Below are 21,238 nucleotides of genomic sequence, written 5' to 3'. Positions count from 1 at the left end.
TTGGGCCCTCTCTATGGTTACTAGAAGGGATGTAAGTGGCACCACAAATGAAGTACAGAGATGGGCAATATACTGTATAACTCATAGGGAGTTTTCCTGGGAGCCTCTGTTTTGCTGAGCTCAGCCATGCAACTGAGACTAGCAGAGATGCTAACTGTATCTGTGAGAGCAAACTTAGCCTGCGTTGGGCATGGGAATGCTATAGCTGTGACTCATTTTTGAGAGGGACCACATCTTGCACTGCACAAGGGCTGAAGGGATAGCAACATGAGGGAGCAGCCAAGAGACTCTGCTGATGCTGTTGTCATAGGATGAGAAGGGACTCAAGACTGCCTTTGGCCTTTGCATACTGGAAAGGAGGGGAATAAAAACCCCTCTTGCCTCTGTGCCATGTGGGAGAAGAAAGTGGGCAAAGTGCACTGTAAAAGGGAGCTGTGCTGGAGGCCAAATGGAAACAACTCCAGGGGCCATGCTCTCAAATATCTTGGGCTCAAATTGGCATTTTCCTTACAGCAGGCTTGCTTCTGCTCTTGGGGACTGGGGTTTTTTTTTTAAGTGGGGGCATTTGTGAGTGCCTTCAGACTGCCGCTGTTTTGTGGGAGAGATTCAAGTGCATACAGGAAATTTAGGTTTGCACAGTTAAAGTAGTTTACCTTAGCACAAAAAATACTTTTTGCAGTTAGGAAAGTGGTGGGGGAATGTGCTAAGAAATGTGGAATGAACATATGATTAACAGGAAGACATGTAAACCCCCCCCCCCACAAATCCAGAGAAATGCTCATTGTTGCATAACCTCCCCATAAAGAAATAATAACAAATGCTTACTAAAGATGGGGCATAGTTAAATCACCATGTAAGCCTTGTAGACGCAAATTAGGATGAATGCTCAATAAGCAGGCTGTCTGAAGAAGCCCTAAGTGATGGACTTGGGAAGAATAAGTTGTGAGAAGTGAAGGGGTGTCAGTGTCAAGTTCTGTACCTGTATGCCCTGTTTTGCTCTTACCCCAGTATCAGGTTTAAACAGGTACCATAATGTCTGTGTCATGGACATTTTGGGCTTTTTTTGTTTGCTTCTATCATGTTTTTAGCCTCATGCTACATTGAATGGACCATGCCAAAATTGTGTGCTGACTAATAAATCCACTTGCTGGGGCTTGTTCTTTCTGGGCAAATTCTTCCAAAGATTGGTGCCAGTCCAACAGCTTGTGACAAGAGTCTTGTGCTAAGCACACTGGAATGCTGGCCAAGGGCGAGGAGAACAATTCCTTACTATGGACCAAAGAAAGTTGGAGACTTTTTCCAGGTCAAAGTGGAAAGAACAGATAGGTGACTCATAATCCAAAATCCATCAGAGTGCCTCCTCCCCATTTTAAAGCTGGAGGCTATGTGTCTCATACTTGAATGTGTCACTTTATTCTGATATTTTACTCTGGGAATCTCTCCGGGACATCTGCCATAGAATCCATTTAAACCTCATTATTATTGTGTTTTGCATTGCCAGTGCTTCAGATCTGTAGATTATAGCTGGGGTCGCATTACTACTATGTGCTTTTTAGACTTCCTGTCTTCTGTTTACACATATCCTACAGTTTCTGAGAAGTTTTGCTGGCTTTTCCCATGTGGAAAGTTCTGCATTATTTTTTTTAAAATAAAACTGTGTTTGTGACTGGCTTTGAATCTCATACTGTATACCTATTTTTAATTCACGTCCCTCTTCATTCAGAGCCTTTCACCCAGACATACATAGCAGAGATTCTCCTGGCTAAGAGGTTTCTCACAGTTCTCAAACACTCACTCAACCATTGGTAAATCTGGGGTGGATGGCAGAAGAATCTCACCTTACCTCATAATGTGTGTTGTGGCTTGGTTTTCTTCAGCTTCTTTGGGTTTGCCTTGCTGTGTTTGTTTCTTGCCTTTATTATCCTCACTTCTTCTGTAGTGACTTGGTCTCCGCTTTGTATGCACTGAGTGTGGAATGTAGATTATCTCTGAGAAAAAGAAGTGGCGACTTGACCTTAGTCTACCCTGCATTGGAGTGAAAGGGCTCCACAAGTGCAGAATTAAGTTTCTTGCCCGCTGTTGCGTTTGTGGTAACATCTCTGAGGGCAAGTCAAGTTCCAGAACATCTCTGTCATTCCCCTCTACCCCAGAAAACATAGTTGTCAATGAACTCCCTCTTCATCCAAGAACACAGACCCTCCAAGTGTCCCTATTTTCCAGGAACATCCGTGATTTAGAAAAGCCACCCCAGTTTCTAATTTGATCCCGGAATGTCCCACTTTTCCTTATGATGTCCCTATTTTCTTTGGAGAAATCTTAGGGAGTATGGAGTTATCCACTCCCCGAGCTGTTTGAAGGCAATCCTGAATAGGGAAGGTTTTTTTTTTATGTTTAATGTTTTATTATGTTTTTATATATGTTGGAAGCTCCCCACAGTGGCTGGGGCAACCCAGTAAGATGTGTGGGGTATAAATAGTAAAATTATCATTATGGAATGGGATGTTCCTATTTTCATTGGAGAAATGTTGGAAGGTATGAGAACACCCCCCATTTGAAATTATGCCAGTCAAGGCATTCATGCTCAGAGGCCTCTCTCACTGTCTACCTGGTTTTACTCCCCTGAGGACTGGAATGTGATTTTCAGAGCAGCAGAACCCACCTAAATGCAGGGTGCTAAAAGATAAGTTGACCTTTGCTGATGTTTGAATTGGGGCATCCAGCACATGGGAAACCTAGGCCTTTTCTTTGAGAGAACCAAACCAAGCCAGCTCTATGACCAGTTTCTTGCAGATGTGGTAGGGTGAAACTACGTGGGACAATCTGCTTCTGTGCCTGCATTAGGTCCAGAAGCCACACCTGTAACTGTGTTAATGCTGAAGTGGGATGACTTGTCCTGCATCAGAGTGTTTAAAGGGGAATGATGTGGCATGGGATGGCCTGGTTCCAATACTGCTCCAGAAACAGGTGCCACAAGCACTCATCTGCAGCACACGTCCCTGGGATTTGTTTATATATCATATACTGTATCTGATATACAGGTGGCCTGTAAAGTTGTGGCAGTTCCACACCAGACATTTAAAGCCCATTCGATGGACATTTAAAGCACATTACTTCCCCCAAAGAATCCTGGGATCTGTAGTTTAAGGTTGAGTGTGTTTTAAACACATGCTTTAGATCTGTCCTTGCGCTAGTAAAGACTTTCCTTAGATGGTAGCAAGGTACTAACTAAACCATACCCCTCAACTGCCCCGATTAAATTGGGACATCCCATTTTGGGCGGCCATGCTCTGAAGAAAAAATGTGAGGGTTGTGTGACTTGCGTGGGAGCACATCCCAAAAGATGCAAGTCCCGCTTTTCCGTGGTGACATGTTGGAGAGTATGCTAAACCCTGGGACAGGATGCTCCAGGAAAAATGGATTAAGTGGGTTCTCCTTTTTTGGGGGCAGCACTTCTCTCTCCCTTACAAACGCAAAAGTTATCTATGCAAATATTACCCTTGGCAATTCCTGCAGATATCAGGAACAGCGCAATACATTTTACTGCCCAAGGCAAAGGGCAAGATGACGCCTCCCTCATTCCATGCACAACAGTTGACCTGGTAGCTGAATCCTCTTTTAACAGTGGTGATGGGCCAAAGGCATCCACTTCACCCAAGAGATGTGAGCTTAAGGGGTACATGGAAGGACATGTAAGCTAGCACACAACTGTCTGCTTCCCATCTGTTAGCATTTCCATGTGAGGCTGATGCCTTCCTTTGCCTAATGGTAGTGCTGGTGCTGGCAGATATACTTGGAAATGGAGGGAATTATCTAGTTGGATGATCTCAGTAGCACTTTTCTGCTTCAGAAGTTCTTCATCACACTTTCCCTTTCCCCATTTCTCAAAAGCATGCAGTGCACAACAGGGGTTATAAAGAAGGATTGTGCTTTACAATCTAAATTCCCATCTGGTAACCATAGAATCATAGAATTGCAGAATTGGAAGAGGCCCCGAGAGTCATGTAGTCCAACTTCCTGCAATGCAATAATTGGTCATTTGTATGACGCCTTCCCATAGTTAAAACATGCTCAAGGTGGCTTACATCAAAATACGATGAACGGAAATCAAAAGGAAGTGACAACCATGCTCAGTTAAACTCATTGGTGCCATTCCTTGACCATCAGGCTTATGCTTGTTGTTGGGATTGCACTGTACAGAAAAAATAGGAAAGGCTATCACCATGCATTTGAAGTATGTGCACTGTAGACAATAATCCTATCAGCACTGCATTTTAAAGGCAGATGTAGATAAAATCAAGAAGGGTTCAGATAACAAATGGTTTGAAATGTGTCTTGTTTTTAGAGCTTTGTGCTATTTTTAGATAAGTTCTTAGGTTAAATAAGTTGAGTATACTGAGTATCACTTGTGAATCTACAGATTCAAATTCCACGATAGTGCCCTTTGGCGTTTCCTAACTTCCGTTCTATGATGACCAAGAACTAATCTGTTGGGCTTCTTGGATGTAGACTGAGGAGCCTTCTGTTTTGCAGGCGAAGGGGCTAAGTGGTCTTTTCCATTCCATTTTCCCCAAAATTTGCAGTAACAGCCTCAATCTCTTACACTGTCACTTCATTATGTTGCTGAAAGGTTAGGGCCCCTCCAGACTGATGCATAGCTGTCAACGTTTCCCTTTTTTAAAGGGAAATTTCCTCATTCCGAATAGGATTCCTCGCAAGAAAAGGGAAAAGTTGACAGCTATGGACTGATGTGTTTTTGTGTTTTGCAGGTGTATTCTATAACATGTCATTGGTGCAATAATAGTGCATTTGTGGTGGATTCAGATACTGGACTGTCTACACATCATTCCACTTTTATTAGCTGTTCTGTGGTGCTTTGCCAGTGTTGCTGCTATTGCTATCTGGAGGGGCACTCTTGTGCTATAAAAAACAAAAGCAGGACAACCCATGCCCCCGCTCCACCTTGGAACATTACAGGATCTTAGCATGAAGCTTGCAGGAGCAAACAGTATTGAGAGTAGGATCACATATAACTGCTCCATGAGCACAAATAATCATGAATGCCTGGTAAAAAGTACATCTGGAAGGGGCCCTTAGTATGTATTTGTAGATGCAGCCCTGTGTGCATTCCTTGTGTCATTTTACACACTCTGTGCATTTGCTTTGAAGGAAGGTGTGCAGCCTCTGTCCTTCATGTGTTGTATGTGCTGTGTATGTGCTGTATTTGCATCTTCTGCTGGAATCGGTGCTAATTATAGTACAGTTTTTGCTCTTTTTGTGGTTGTGGGTTCACAGCTTTCGGCTGGCCTTGAGTGGGAGGGTGGGGTCTTGCCTGTGTTGTCATGCCAGGATTTGGAGACACTTAATGTGCCTCCATGGCCCAGTGTAACTATGGGATCATGCCCCCATCCTCTTTCCTCACCTCTGAGCTGGGGCTACAGGGACCAGAACCACACGCATCGAGCCAGAGAGGGGCTTGCTAAGCAGCAAGACATCTTACTGTGTTGCAGACCTTACCGCAACTGATCGTAAGCCAAAACCCCTTTGCCTTTCTCTGGAGACTAGAGAATTTCTCTGACTCACGTTGAGCCTTGGAAAGCAAGGACACTGCTTTGCAAGCCTCCCTGGCGTACAGCAAAAGGGAAATATTGGGGGATCTCGCAAGGAAAGGAAAAGAAAAAGAAGTAAAGTGCTGACTAGTGGTGAGCTGATGAGCATGCCTGGGGCCCAAGGGTAATAGCTACTATTCTGCAAAGCTGCACTGGTTTCTCTGTGTGTATGTGTGTGCGCACACACTGTGTGGTTATTACTGATCGCTCCTGTTGCTTCTCTCCAGTGCACTATGCTGTGAGTGATAAAAGTGATTATATTGCTGCGCTTTTTGCTTGCTTTCTCTTTATCATATAGCCCTCTCTGCTGAAATCTCAGTGTAAAATGAGTATGTTGTCAAGAGAATCTACCCACTTTTAAAAGAATAGGAAGGAGCCTGACTCTCACCTCACACTTGAACACACAATAAGGTAGTGCCCTAGAAGTAAAATTACACAGAGCTAGGCCCAGCTTCCCAACTTGGTACGAGTCTTCGCAGGGCACAAACCACAAGCTTATAAGCAAAGAACAAACCTTGGTTACAGCTTGTGGGCTATTTAGAGTGAGACAAACCTTGATCCGGGGTTTGGACATAAAGCTAAGCCAAACCATGGCTTAGCTCCTGGTAGTATGGCAGCAACAGAAGCAGGGGAGGTGTTAGGAGGCACAAATTTATCACTGTTGCACCTGCACGTTTGCTCATTCATGTTAAGCCATACTTTGGCTTAGCATTATCTGCATGGTGCAGAGAACTGAGGAGAGTTTTTCACTTGATGCTGGGTCAGGAGATTATACTTCTGTGCCAATAAATTCTGAATTATCCATAAACTGTCATTTTCTGAACATGGAAGTGGGGACACCATCTTGTTCTTTGCCCCAGATAGCAAAATGGGCCAGATCTGGGAGCAAAGGTTTGGAAGCCCCACCTTCAACTACTGGAAAACTTGTTTGTTCTTCAGGCTCTAAAATTTCAGCAGAGATTACTAACACTTTCAAATGTACCTTCACAGTCATAAGGCCTAGGAACTTGTATGTGCTGACTTAAAAACAAAGTAGAAACTGAAATTCTCAGGAAACTGGATCCCATAACCTGGCTGGCTGTACTTTTTGTGCTCCTGTGGAATTGCCGTCTCAAACATATCTCTGTTTCACAGAGAGATAAACTTCTGGAAGCTGTTCTAAAAATGCATGCCAGTACAGCAGCAAATAAGTAGAGTAAAGGTTGATTTGGTGTACATTACTCTGTCTTCTACACTTCATCAAAACCATGGGCAGGGAGCCTCAGGCCCAAGGACCAAATTCAGCCTTTCAGGCCTTTGGGACTTTTCCAGGATCAGGACCCATCTCAAATCTTGCCCTTCTCTGCACCCTCCTCAAGTAACTTTGCCTGTCTGGGATTGGTTCATGGGGTACTATAATGCCTCTTGCTTGCATGTAGAAATCTCTTTTTTTGCATGGCAGAAATGAAGTCTACTGTACAAAGCTTAGAGTCAATATGTTGCTCCTCCCACTTTTGTATCTGGCCCCACGCACCATCTGGAAAGTTGTCCATGAGGAAATGTGTCCCTCTGTCCTGGCTGAAACAGGTCCCTGCTTTGTTGCATTGCTCTGGAGCTGTTAATACCGCCTTATGTTCCCTTTTGAAGACCTGTCACTTACAGTAGACACCGAGGATGAATCAGGCTTCCTATATTGCACTGTCAAAACCATAGCTGCCAGCAAGGGAACAAACCAAATTCCCTCTGGTTTAGTTTAACTTAATTCCCACTTGAGTCTTGACCCAAGAAAAGCATCCATTCTGATGACGCCAGCAAAGACTTGTGTGCTCAAAGGCCAGGCTAGGGACTGCTGTGGGTTCATTGTGCTTAGAGAATTAAAACCAAAGGGAAGTCTGGGTTACAGTGATGCAACTAGCTCAGTTGCTGACATTTACTGAGAGAGAACAAAGACCCAGTGGAACTACCCAGTGTGCATGTGGCTTTGACTTGGATTGGATAAAACCAGAAGGCTTTCAGGGGAGGGGGTTTTGCACCCAATTTTAGGCAAGATTTTGCAGTCGGCAATGAAATAAGTTATCTTCTGGTTAGCATGCCGAAAGATAACCTTGCTTGACAGTCCAATCTAGGATACCAGTAGATGCTTTTAAAATTTGCTTTACAGTGGTGCCTCGGGTTAAGTACTTAATTCGTTCCAGAGGTCCATACTTAACCTGAAACGGTTCTTAACCTGAAGCACCACTTTAGCTAATGGGGCCTCCTGCTGCTGCCGCGCCGCTGGAACACGATTTCTGTTCTCATCCTGAAGCAAAGTTCATAACCTGAAGCACTATTTCTGGGTTAGCAGAGTCTGTAACCTGGAGCGTATGTAACCTGAAGCGTATGTAACCCGAGTTACCACTGTACTTTGTCACTTGCTCCATACCTTCTTTTTGCCCACGATCTTAATAACATCTTCTTGAATTCATAACTGGAGCAGTGTAACTGAGCATCTGAGATGAGGCGGCTGGCTTTTGGCACATGCCAGTCTCCACAGAGGTGGAATATCTTGCTCTCTTAATGGGGCTAGGTGGCATTACTAGGGTTTCCCAGAGAAGAAAGGTGTCAGAGCAGCATGCGTGGAGCATGAGATGTTGAGCTAATGGAAGCTTGCTTGTGCTGGTTTAGGGAGCAGCAGGGTCTACCTGGGATCATTAGGTTCCTTGCCATCTATCCTTCCTGTTCCTTATTTCTGGAGATTCCTCTGTCTTCTCATCTTGAGCAGACCAGCTAGCTCCATGCAGAAACCAGCATTTGGAAGGGCTACTAGTAATATGGGGGCGGGGAGGCTTTTTCCATTTAGCAAATGTGGGAGAGATGGCTCTGAGTGGCTGGAGAAGATTTTGAAGGTAGCACTTGAACAGCATTGATTTCTTCCCACACCCATCAAGGAACTGGGAGAAAGAGCGTCAGCTTTAGATAAGCAGGTTGCTTGTCTGGAACGGCTCCTGATCTAGAAGCGTTGGTGACTCTGGGATACTTGGGCTGCTTCTCTGTCTTATGTGCAAGATGTATCCCGTTCCCCTGCCCTCTTGGGTCACTTCCAGCCTTCAGTTCTACCATTGCATCTTGCTTTACTTTTGCCTCTGGTTAGAGGAGAGGCTTGATAGGTCAGCCCAAAAGTCATGTGTTTGACTGAAAGGCAGGAGGGAGATAATAGATTCCTCTAATGCATTGTACGTAGGCCTGCTTTTGAAGGCTATTTGGGAGCTCCGGTTAATGCACGCGGGTGGCGCTGTGGGTTAAACCACAGAGATTAGGAGTTGCCGATCAGAAGGTTGGCAGTTCGAATCTCCGCGACAGGGTGAGCTCCCGTTGCTCGGTCCCTGCTCCTGCCAACCTAGCAGTTCGAAAGCACGTCAAAGTGCAAGTAGATAAATAGGTACCACTCCGTCGGGAAGGTAAATGGCGTTTCCGTGTGCTGCTCTGCTTTGCCAGAAGCGGCTTAGTCATGCTGGCCACATGACCTGGAAGCTGAACACCGGCTCCCTCGGCCAATAAAGCGAGATGAGCGCCGCAACCCCAGAGTCGGTCACGACTGGACCGAATGGTCAGGGGTCCCTTTACCTTTACCTTTACCTTTATGGTGCTAAATGGGACTGTCTGTTGGGGACACAGACAGCAATGGGAGGCAGTGATGGCTTTAAAGGTGGATTAGACATATTCGTGAGGACTAGGCTTATCAACAGCTTCTAACCCTGATGGCTGAGTTCTTTCTCCATTGTCAGAGGCAGTATGGCTCTGAATGGCAGTTGCTGGGGGTCACAGGTGAGCAGAGTGCTCTTACGCTCATGTCCTGCTTGCAGGCTTCCCATGGGCATCTGGTTGACCAGTAGGAGAGCAGGATCCTGAACTAGATTCAGCATGCTCTTCTTGCGTTTTTATGGCACATTTCATAAGATACTGCATTATGCTGAGTAAGATTATTGGTACACCTAGCTCAGAGTTAGCTACACTGACTGGGAGTGGCTCTGCAGGATTTCAGAGAGGGGTCTCTCCCAGCCATACCTGGGGATGTAGGGGGTTGAAGCTGGGATCTTTTGGGTGCAAAGCAGATGCTCTGCCCCTGAGCTACAGCCCTTCCCCATCTTCCTGGTGCTTTAACATTTGAACTAATCCGTTTCCAAGCACAATTCAAAGTGCTGAGGCTTACCTTAACTCAGGGCGGTCCAACCTTTCATACCAAGCGGGCCACAAAAGTACTTTGACACAGAACCCATGGGCCACACCCTGCCCTTCACTTTCCGGGGGGGGGGGAGCGAAGCCAAAATTTGACCCTAGAGCTCTCCCACTTCCTTCCCAAAGCTGGGAAAGTGCTAATTAGGCCTTGGGAAGGAGGCTGGAGCAACCTGTCAGAGCCCTCATGCCTCCTTCCCAAAGCCCAGCGCCTCCTATAACCAGCTTTGGGAAGGCAACAAGAGGGTGGTGCAGGGGGTGGTGCGGATAATGGATAATGATGTCGAGCGCCACCAAAAAGGCCTTGCCCCACATGTTGGACCACCCTGCCTTAAGTCCTCCATGGCAGGGAATTTATTCCCTTGAACTTGGTCATATTCCTTTGAACTGTGGCCATTGCTGAGGCTGTCCATCAGGTGCCCTTGGGGTCTGAAGTGATGCCTTTATCAAATGACTTTTGGTACCTACTTTTGGTTATTTTTTTGGTACCAGACAAAGACCTCTTTGTTTTCCTAGCTTTTAGACTCTTGTTATTGCTTTATGCTGCTGGTTTGATTTTTGTTTTGTTTTTTTAAAAAATACTATGTTTGTTTTTTTAATTGTTTTTGTGAGCTACTCAGGAAATATACAGAAGGGTGTCTTATAAATTCTTAAGTTAAATAAGATGAAAAATGGAGAATTGCGCTACTAGAACCACAATCTGTATTTGCTGAAACGGACATATTTGAAACTTCTACTAATAGCTTATTAAACAGCCTGCACCCATGACCTATGTTGTCAAAGGCACACATTTCTCTTGCAGAGAGGAGTTCAGTGCTAAGTTGTTAAACCTCCCAGCTCTTTAAAGCACAAATCTCCATTTGCTTGTAGGGCTGCAAGGGGAAGAAAGCACATGGGATTCCTTTTCCTTGATCTTCTCTTTGGGATTCATGAACATAAATACATACAAACACACACTCTTGATTCCTTTTCCCTGATCTCTGGCTTGGCTGAACTGCCGGGTGCTTGGCTTAGAAAGTGCAAAGCAGCAGTTCCCTTCTACAAAGCCACACTGTTCAGAACAAAAATCTTCCTTCTACGAGGTTGCATTTTTTGCCAGTGATTCAGCAGCACGTGAGTGGAAAAGCCTGGAGCCGTAACTATTAGCCAGGCCTAAAGACTCTCAGCTGCTGTCACACAATCGTCTGGGCCAGGCCAAAAGCATCCAAGCCAGGCCACAGCCAGTTTGCAGCAAGCGGAACTCAAAGCGGGCTCTGAAACTGAGCCTGATGATGGATGCACCATATGTGCAGTGATGGGAGAGAGCCCTGCGCACAGAGATGTGCCCTCCCCTTTCCTGCGATGCTTGAAACTCCTAACTAGGATTAATGCTGAAGGAAACAGTGAAAATCATAGACCTGGAGCTGACTTGCTTCAGCCCAGCATTTCACACTGAGAGCCTGCCACGTTTGCATGTCTTAATAAGCCAGACTTTCCAGCTTATTGTGGTTTCTTGTGAACAAGCGACTCCTCTCCTGGCTCAAGTGGCACAAACAAACCAGGAAACGTTGGCTTCCAATTACATTCAAACAAGGAATCGTGGTTTATTGCTCCCTGACAAGTAGCTATATCTAACCAGCCTTCTGCCATGGTTTGTTGTTGGCTTGCTGATTGTGGCTTGCTAGTTAGAAATTATCTAACTGCACAACTGCCTGTATCCCGCCATTTAAGAGTTAACACACGTCCAGTGCCATCTTCCCAGTGGTTTAGAGTCAAAGGCAAACAAGTACCATCCATCTTGCTCGTGACTACCTTTAACGTGCCTTCTTTTATTTTTCTGTTCTCTGGACGTAGCTGGTTGTTTCAATCATCAGCAGAGTTGAAAAAGACCCAGTGGGCAGTTGATTCCAGGGGTGGCCAATGGACTGTCCACAAGCTGCATCTGAACCACAAAGCGATTGCGGCTAGACTCCAAGGGCCTTACTAAATTTTATTCAGATTATGGTGTGTGTGTTTTTTTTTAAAAAGTGTTCACAGTTTCTCCTGTGAGATTGCAGTTTAAAATTATTTCCAGAAGCTGTGAGCAAGAAAAAGACTCCTCACCTCAGCGTTCCGCCGGTTTGTGTTTTGCCCCTGCTGATAACCTAAACTGAGATTATCCAGTTACTTACCGTGACTGAGCAAGCCACACCTTGCCCGGCATCTCATCCCAAAATGTCCCCAACCCTTTATATTTTACACAACACATTCTGAACAATGTCGGTTTCAGAAGCAGCTGGCTGCAATGGCCAGAGCAGGCAACAGTTTCCTAAAGCTAATGCCTCCCTCTCTCCCTGCCGTTGTGTCCATCTTGTTTTCTCTCTGGAGTGGAACCTGAAACCCAAACATGGGCTATCCATCTCTGGGCTGGATTACTGGAGGCAAGATAACTAGCTCAAGGGGATTTGACACATTTCAGCACTTGCAAGCCTCTGCTGCTTGTGTTGGGCCAGCTTTCCTGTGAAGCTTTTCTTTGAGAAAGGAGTTCACAGATGAAGCGGTTCTTCATCCAGCAGAATGTGAGGCCTAAACATGGGGAGTGGGCCCTGGGTCACATGACTGAGCTGGACAGGTGGAAGCCTCTACTTGCCCCACCCGACCTACAGAACACCTTTTTTTTGGGGGGGGGGAGTTACACCAGTGTTAATTCTGCTGGCTGAAGTTCTGCTGGATAAGCCCTGGATGAGCCAGGGCGAGGGGCCTACACTGGCGTGTCTCCAGCTCAGCCGGGGGTAGATGGGGACTCGGTGGTCGAGCACATGGTTTTTACACACAGGATCCCAAGTTCCCCTCCCTGGAACCTCCAGTTAAATTATCTTGGCTAGTACAGTGGTACCTCAGGTTACAGACACTTCAGGTTACAGACTCCGGTAACCCAGAAATAGTACCTCAGGTTAAGAACTTTGCTTCAGCATGAGAACAGAAATCGCGTGGCAGTGGCAGCGGGAGGCCCCATGAGCTAAAGTGGTACCTCAGGTTAAGAACAGTTTCAGATTAAGAACAGACCTCCAGAACAAATTAAGTTCTTAACCCGAGGTACCACTGTACTGCTGGAAACAACCCTGTTTCAGTTCTTGCAGAGTGTCTCTGCCAGTGAGAGTAGATGGTATTTAGCATGGATGGCCCAACAGCCTGACTTGAGGGTTGGAAACCTTTTGCAGAATATATAAAGAGCTATTGTAAACATGTAAAATGCAAGTAGGATTTGATTGAAGAACAGCAGTAAAACATGTATCTGGAAGCAAGAGGAAAGGATAGGGTACAGAGTATTTATAATGTGCAGCAATATTAGAAAACATGGTGAAACCATGAAGGGGTAGAGGGGAGGTCAAATGATAAATGTATATTAATTGGAAAGTATGCATTGTGTATGAAGTTTGTAAACTTTTGAAACTTTTAAATAATTAAAAAGAACAACAACAACCAGCCTGACTTCCACAAGGCAGCTTTATATGAGGAATCTTCCAGCCAGCAGGATGTTGAGTCAGGTTTGCGTATGAGGAAAAAATGATACGGTCTCTCTCAACACAGAGAAGCTGTGTCCAGTAAAAACAATGAAGAGTCCTGTGGCAAGACAAAGACTAACAAATGCATGCCTCTGATAAAGCACGATGTGGCTCCTGGAAGCTTTGTGCTGCAATAAATATGCTGGCTTTTTTTGGTACCACAGGACCCTGCCTCCTTTTTTCTGCTGCCCGCTACAGACTAACATGGCTGCCCCTCTGGAATTCATACTCAATTACGCTGATTGGCAACATGTGTATGGCATTCCAGAGTTTACTGATGGAATGTGTTGCTCTACAAGATGTTCTGAGTAGGCCTGGGCGGTGTATCAATTTGATACATGGCCCAGGAACAGTGTGATGGCCAGAGCGTGATGGCGCCTTCACCTGGTGGTATATTGCCGGTGGAGCAATATTACCGTCTCCACTGCCAGGCGCTGGCGGCGTTCAGAGCAGAGATGGTTCCACCCCACTGCCTCTTGGGTCCGGGGCCAATGCAGCTTGTTCTTCCCTATACTTTCAACATCGTGATGTATTGTGATGTTTGGCTGGTGATACATCACAATGTTGAAAAGCTGATATTGCCTAGCCCTAGTTCTGAGGACTTGCTGGTGCCACTCAGGACTTCTGGAAACAAGGTTTCCCTCCGCCTGAGAGTTACAATCATTTCTGGTTCAACTTTCAGTCGGGTAGGACTGTGGCTCAATGGTAGAGCAACTTCAGGACATGCAGAAGGTTGCAGGTTCAGTCCCAGGCAGGTAGGGGAAGGAGAGACCCCCGGTCTGAAACCCTGAAGAGCTGCTGCCACTTAGTGAAGACAATACTGTGGTAGATGGACAATGACCTGGTTCAATATAAAGCAGCTTCCTATGTTCCTAATGTCTAAGCTTTTGGTGGTGGTGTTTTGTTTTGTTTTTTAGAAAAGTAAGTTTCTAGCCCTCATAATTGCAGAGAGAATAACGAAAGTGGGAGGACTGGGTAGCACAGTCTAGATCAAGTCATTCAGCAACTGATCAGGAGAACATCCAAGGCATTAAAGGACCTGTAAGCTGCTTTGCCTGCTTGCTTCCAGTCTCCTCTGTGGCACAGAAGCAAGGCAAAAAGTTTTAATTACCAAGCAACCTGGTTACTAAAAGTTATACAGCATATGCATTGTATTGGGATGCCTGCTGCCCCCTGTGGGTTGGTTTGCTTATGTTTTCTAAGTGCACAAGGTGCTCTGTTTGCACTTAGGTGTGGCATACGCATTTAGTTCCTGCTACCTGCTGGTGGTGCAGTTGTCTTATTTATTTATTTATAAAAAAATATTTCTTTACAGCTGTATCATAAAAAAATATATCACACTGGTTTGCAGGAATATAAAAACAAAACAAAAACCAAACAATAAAATCATAAGAAGTTAAAAACAAGTGAAAAGCAAAAAGAAATTACCATAAAAGCAAACCCCACTAGACCATTGTGGGGAGTGTATTCTTCAGTGTGTGGTGGTTCTGTTGCAGGCTAAAGTGTGTCAGATCATGCCTTCAGGCAAGGATTTGGTTTGACCTTTAATCATCATTTTTGTTTTCCCCGGTGATGTATTTAAGTATAAGTTTATAGTGCTTGCTTGCTTGGGGCGTAAAGGTTTGTACCAGTGTCTTTAATGAACAAATAGTGGTGGGTGGGAGAGAAGTAATGTGACTCAGAGGTCTATCATTGAGGTACATTAGCCTTCCTCAAACCAGTGCCTTCCTGACATTTTGCACTGTAGCTTCCAGCACCTCTGACCAGTCGCCACACTGTCTGTGGGTGGGTAGGGGTTGGAGCCCAACAATATCCAGATGGCACCAGGTTGGGAGAAAGTACAGGTAGATTGGCTGGTCTGGACCCAGCTTAGGAATTTCTATACTATATTATTTTATATGTTGAGAGCATGCAGGCTCATGAAAAAAAAATTGCCCTTCTTAATTCGAATCGCTTTTTCTTTAGTATCAGCACAACAATAAATGCTTTCATCAACTCAGGTGTGGGGCATCTTCTTGCCTCAGGTGCAAGAATTCAAAACATTAGGGCAGGATTCACCTAATGAGTCCCGCCAGGAGAAGACCTGTGTGAGGATTCCACTTTTACAATGGGATCCCCCCAAACTGACTCTGAGGGCATCAGGAAAAACCCCTAAATCAGCATGCAGCAGCAGGAGAAGGGGGTGTCATTCCATCTAGCAAGCTGAAATATTTGTGCTGACAGAACGTTGGCCTTAGCACAATCTTGAATTCCTCCCTTAGTATTTCTCCAACTTTAAACTTTTTTGGGGCATTGTGCCTGGCACCATTGTGCACAATGTTGCAAAAAACCAGTCAGTTACCACAAACAGTCTGCTCTCTGTGAATTAACAACTGTCCAGCGTAATATGTTACCCCAGACATGAATGAATCTTTCTACATGCCAAAGCCATGTTGATCATGGGTGTATGTTTTACCTCCAATACCATTTCTCCTTGCGGACCTCCCTGGACATATTTGAACAGTTTTGGTTGATACAAAGTGAATGTTAGGGTTCATTCAAACCAGTTCATTTATCTATGGTAACAAATTGATTACCATCTTGCTTTTGCAGGATATTTGCAAAATTGCTTTTGTCACCAGCTTTTTATCCAGGACACAAGGTCCTACCTTCATCTCTTCGGCTGATAAATCACTCAGCATCTTGCACACAGATCACCTTCGCCCTATACCACGTGCCTCAGCTGTGCCTTTTGCAAATAAAAATAAGCTTATTAACTTTCACTTTAAATGCTTTTACTTAAAATGCTTGTTGAAATTGAAAGATCTTGTGCTTGAAGTTCAACAGGGTGGGGTTGGGCACTGTTTCAGTGCTAAGAATTTCATCCTCCCATTATCTCTCTCAATAAGGCTGCGTATACACTATATATTTAAAGCTCATGGCTTCCCCCTAAAGATCTCTGGGAATGGTAGTTTACTCTTCAAAGAGCTGCAATTCCCAGTAACCCTTAACAAACCACAGCTCCCAGGGTTCTTTGGGGGAAATAATGTGCTTCCATTGTGCTTTAAATGTTTGATGTGTACATAGCCTAAGTCTCTGCATGTGTGGGTTTCAAGCTGAGTGGGCTTCAGTGGCAGGGGGACAGGAAGGCAGGGCAGGGAGGATACTGACTCCTGGCTTATCTGCCAAGGAGGGTAACAATGTGGTCAAGGCTTTTATTTCATTTGGCGTTTTTGTAAATCCGGCAACTTTTGGATTTGCTCAACAACTGTTGGGTTTTCTTTTAAAAAGCTCAACAATTTTGGTGGTTTCCTCAATAATTTTGGGGTCTTCCTTAAAAAAAGCTCAAGGATGGAAAAGGATACATTTTTTAAAAAAATCCAGTTATTTCCCTCCAGCAGCCTAGTTTGAAGATTAAACTACCTGAGGATGAAGTAGAGGCCAAACGTGAAATATTTTTGATTTGGGTGAAGTTTTCAGTGTGTGAAATTGGGCTTTCACTTCCTTCCACCTAGGTGAGGTTCTGAATTTTGATGGCAAATACATTCAACAAGAGAAGGCTATTAGTCGCCACACTTGATAACAACCAATATCCCTACAGGGACATGTTTCAGTTGCAATTTCAGTCTCCCCTGTCTTGGAGACCGGTTGCAGATCTGTGGCCTTTTGCTCTGAAATAAATACAACAAGGAGGCATTTCCAGCCTCTTCCTATAATCAAAGAACTGCAGAGAGTAATCAGGGGAGGGCAGTATATTGTTTGCAGCAAATATGTCCCTAGGGATTAACAGCTTCAGGCTTTGCCTGCTGATGCTGCTGAGTGTGGCAAAGGGTGGCGAGTGAGATTCTCTGTTGCTAGGATTCTATTAAGCCTTGGAAGGCCTGGACCCAGTACTGGGGTTGCATCTGTCTACTAATTTCCTCTGTGTCTTTATGTTTCAGTGATCAGAGCAAAGGCTGTCTCTGAAAAAGAGGTGGACTCCGGAAATGACATCTATGGAAACCCCATCAAACGCATCCAGTATGAAATCAAGCAGATAAAGGTAATGAGCAGTATATCGGAATCCTAATTGTACAGACCTAACTAAAAAGAAACGATGTATTTATGTATCTAAGTCTACACACACACACACACACACACACACACACACACACACAAAGGCAAGTAACTTCCAAACTCATTGACTTTGCTGCCGTTCTAGCTAGGATAATGCAGCTGTTTTGCTAAAAGATGAAATGGTGCCAGAAAAGGCTTTGGAAGCTTATAGTTACCACAATCCTCCAAAGTAGTTCTGAATATCTTAAGACGTTTTTATGATGGTGTCTTTCCAACACTGGGTTCTCAAGTGCCTCACTCTGGCCCAACAGAACTGACTGAAGAAAAGTGGGGGGACGGACCGCTTTAGTTCAGGCTATTTTATGGGTTATAAACACCCCATAGTTTGTTATGAGTGCTGGGAATTGTAGCTCTGTAAGAAGAAGACTACAGTTCCCAGGATTTGTTTAGTGGAGTGGGGGAATGTGCTTTAAATGTATGGTGTGTATGCAGCCTTATGCTTAAGGACACCATAGGCATGGGATCTAGACCTCCTTCCTGTCCCTAGTGAGGGATGGGTTAGAAATCATATTAAAGTGAATGATGAGGGACAAGGTACATCAGAGGGAGATACCAAGTGCTTGAGAGGGCAAGAATCATGACAGGTTGCTTGTAGAGGAAAAACAGCTCCAATAGGGTCCCCACCTGCTGGCCACTTCCTATATTTCTGCATATACTTCTGTGGGAAAAGCAGAGGCAATGCCATTGGAAACAGGCCTGTTCGGGGCTGAGTAGAAGGGGAAATGGCTCAAAGAGCCTCCAGAGCAAATGCACACCACCACTTTAAGCCCTAGAGAATGCTGGGATGCTTGGACATCCTGGGTCAAGGTCTTCCCCCTGCTTCCTGCTTACCTTTGAGCAATGTGTGTTGCCAGCTTCTGAGTTCCTCTAGTACAGCTGTACATTCTTCTGTTCTTTCAGGGCAAGCATTTTGCTGGAGGGAGAGGAGTGGTGGAGCGAAGCAAACATTTTGTGGTTTCTCTTTCTTTTATGAATGTTACTGCGATTTCAGAAGTCTTTATAAGGCCTTGCACGCCATTTTTCTGGGTCCTCCTCCTTCTGCGGGTGAGGGGAACACCCTGTTGCAACAGATCAATAAAGATCAAGCTTACTAGCTGCTTTGCTTTTCAATATTCTCTGGTTGGCCTCTGTTATTCTCTCCTACCAATAGGGAACCTATGTAAGGACTCTATATGGGCTCTTGGATACCCCATAAGGGAAAAGGGCAATTTTTTGTTTACAACAGTCCATGTGTAGCTTCTCCTGCTCTGGAGTGCCTTCTATGCTCCTTTACACCAAAGCTGGCCGTGCTGTATTCTGCCCGTGGCTTCACCCAACTTCTTCCTCTTCCAGATGTTTAAAGGGCCCGACCAGGACATTGAATTCATCTACACGGCTCCTTCTTCGGCTGTCTGTGGAGTGACGCTGGATGTTACTGGCAAGAAAGAGTATCTCATTGCAGGTAAGGAATATCTCTTGCTGATAATTATTGTCCCCAAAAAGGCAAAGAAAAGGAGGACTGTAATGCTTTTTAAAAACACTTTATACATGCCATTTGGAGCTGGAGGAAAGTTCAGTAGGGATTGAATGGGATATAATGGTGTTAGGTTGGATGTTCAAATCCTTGCTCTAGTTAGGAAGTTCAATTGGTAAGGACTTGAGCAAGTCACTGTTGCTCAGCCTAAACTACTTCACAGGGGACTTGGTTGTAAAGCTAAAACACAGCTCTTTGGAGGAAGGGGACAAATATGTAATCAGCAGAGCTTCCTTGGGATGTAACCAGACTGTGTCCTGTTCTGGCTACTAGTCGGGAGGATTAAATGCACTCCTAACTACAAATGCAATCTGCCCTCCATTGTGGGTTTGTGGCATATTGCAAACTGCCCTATACAGTAGTCAGTATTATGCATCTGAGACTGCTTTCCCTTTAAATGATCTTGGTGTAGAGCTTTGCACAGTGCCACCTCCTGGTGTTCCCTCGAAAGGGTATCTGTTCTTGTCTGGACATGAGCAAAGCAGACCCATTGGTCTAACTCAGCACGCCAGTTCTCCTGTTGTGATAGGAACGTGCCTTGTATGAAATCACACACACACTCCTTCCCCCCCACCCCACGTACACTTGTTTGTGTTTGTCCAAGATAAGACACTTGATAGGGCGATGTGCTTGATGAGGGGTGCGTGCGTGCGTGCACAACCATAGGACAACCATGCCCCAACTAAAACCATTTTGCTCTGCCAGGGAAATCTGAAGGCAACGGCAAGATGCACATCACGCTGTGTGACTTCATCATTCCTTGGGACTCCCTCAGTGCTACCCAGAAGAAGAGTCTAAACCAGCGGTACCAAATGGGCTGTGAGTGCAAGGTAATAAACCAAATAATGAGACCATTTCAGCTTGTTGACTTCCTGCTAATCTGTATGCGTGAGCCTCCTCAGGAGAAGCGTTTTGCTTTAGTTGCAGTGATGGCAAATCGCGCAAGCCAATTGTGTCTTTTATCTCTGCAGATCTCCCGATGCCCTTCCATCCCCTGCTATGTCTCTGCTCAGGACGAGTGCCTGTGGACTGACTGGGTGACAGAGAAGAACATCAACGGGCGGCAGGCAAAGCACTTTGCCTGCATCAAGCGGAGCGATGGTTCGTGCGCGTGGTACCGTGGAGTGGCCCCACCCAAGAAAGAGTTTCTTGACATTGAGGACCCTTGAGTCCCCAAAGCCATGGCAGTCCAGTAGCCAATAGCAACAAAGCCGGCAAGATATTAGACTGGTCCACCTTTGACATCACTTCCTGGAAACAGCATGAAAATAAGGTCTCCTGGGCGGGCACAACAGTGGTGGAGGGAGGGGCTAAGGAAAGGGATGTCTAGGCCACTCATATATTGCTCAGTCTGTTTCTTCTCCTGTGGGTGGTTTCTTGCCTTTGGGATTACATATGCCAATATGCCAAGGCACAGTGGAGGGAACCAGAGTGTACAATATGAGTGGCCCAAAGGTGTTGCCTCTGATTCTGTGTAGCAGGCCTACCAGGTTCTTATTGCCTTGAGAGGGTGCACCCCTTGTTGAGGGGATATCTCCTGCTCCCTCTGTTCCCCCACCCCCACTGGCTTCTGCCTGGGTAAAAACCCACCTTTTCTTCCATACGCATCACAAAATTAAATCCCTCCATACTCAGTGCTTTGAAGTCGCTCCTTTCTCCTTGCCACGTTTGTACACATATGGTACAAGTACGTCCATAAAAACAGCAGTAACAACACACACACATACACACAAAAAGGAAAATGGTGGCTTTGTCACAAGTCACGATATCCTCTTCCGCAGGTGAAGAAAGTTACATTCCCTTACCAGTGACAAAGCAGCCTGTCAAGAACAAGCCACCAGGAGGCAGAGGGACAATCTCTGCTTTCAGAGGCAATGTTTTTGAGGCTAATGGAGGGCGGTGTCACAAATCATTTAAATGGATAATAAGAGCTGCCTATGTGTGCATAAGAGATGCGTGCAGATTCTGGGTCTGTGTTCTCAGCTATTACATTTCAGCCAAGAAACATTTGTCAGGGGATCTGGGTTAGTCCATCAAGCCTCCTGCTTGAACCATATATGTATGCATCACCCACTTCCTATTGCATGCTTGTGCCATTGATGAAAATCTGGTGCCAAAACTGTGGGATGACTTGATGCTCCTGCTAAGCGTTCAGTATTACGTGGACCAAAGGAGTCCTCCTCTTTGAAATCCCTTGCTATGCAGAGTAATGATTTTTAGCATGGCCAAGATGGCTCGCAAGTCCTGCCCCATATAGAAATTTGACGCTTGCGGCAAGCAAGAGTTCTCCAGAAGGCAAGGCTTTTGCG

At 45.3% G+C, this 21,238-nt stretch overlaps 1 protein-coding gene across 1 annotated transcript in view; it reads left to right on the top strand.

Moving 5' to 3' along the window:
- Positions 1–20,653, top strand: part of TIMP2 (TIMP metallopeptidase inhibitor 2) — a 29,168-nt gene extending 8,515 nt beyond the window's left edge. The window contains exons 2-5 of the mRNA XM_083430327.1: positions 17,242–17,342; positions 18,749–18,857; positions 19,635–19,759; positions 19,901–20,653. Coding sequence (XP_083286453.1) covers positions 17,242–17,342; positions 18,749–18,857; positions 19,635–19,759; positions 19,901–20,098 — 533 coding nt within the window. The 3' untranslated portion in view covers positions 20,099–20,653. The remainder of the gene's footprint in view (positions 1–17,241; positions 17,343–18,748; positions 18,858–19,634; positions 19,760–19,900) is intronic.
- Positions 20,654–21,238: the final 585 nt, after the last annotated feature.

Source organism: Podarcis tiliguerta (assembly GCF_965153285.1).
Source record: "Podarcis tiliguerta genome assembly, chromosome: 2".
NCBI lineage: Eukaryota > Metazoa > Chordata > Lepidosauria > Squamata > Lacertidae > Podarcis > Podarcis tiliguerta.
This window is presented reverse-complemented; position numbering and strand designations above follow the sequence as displayed.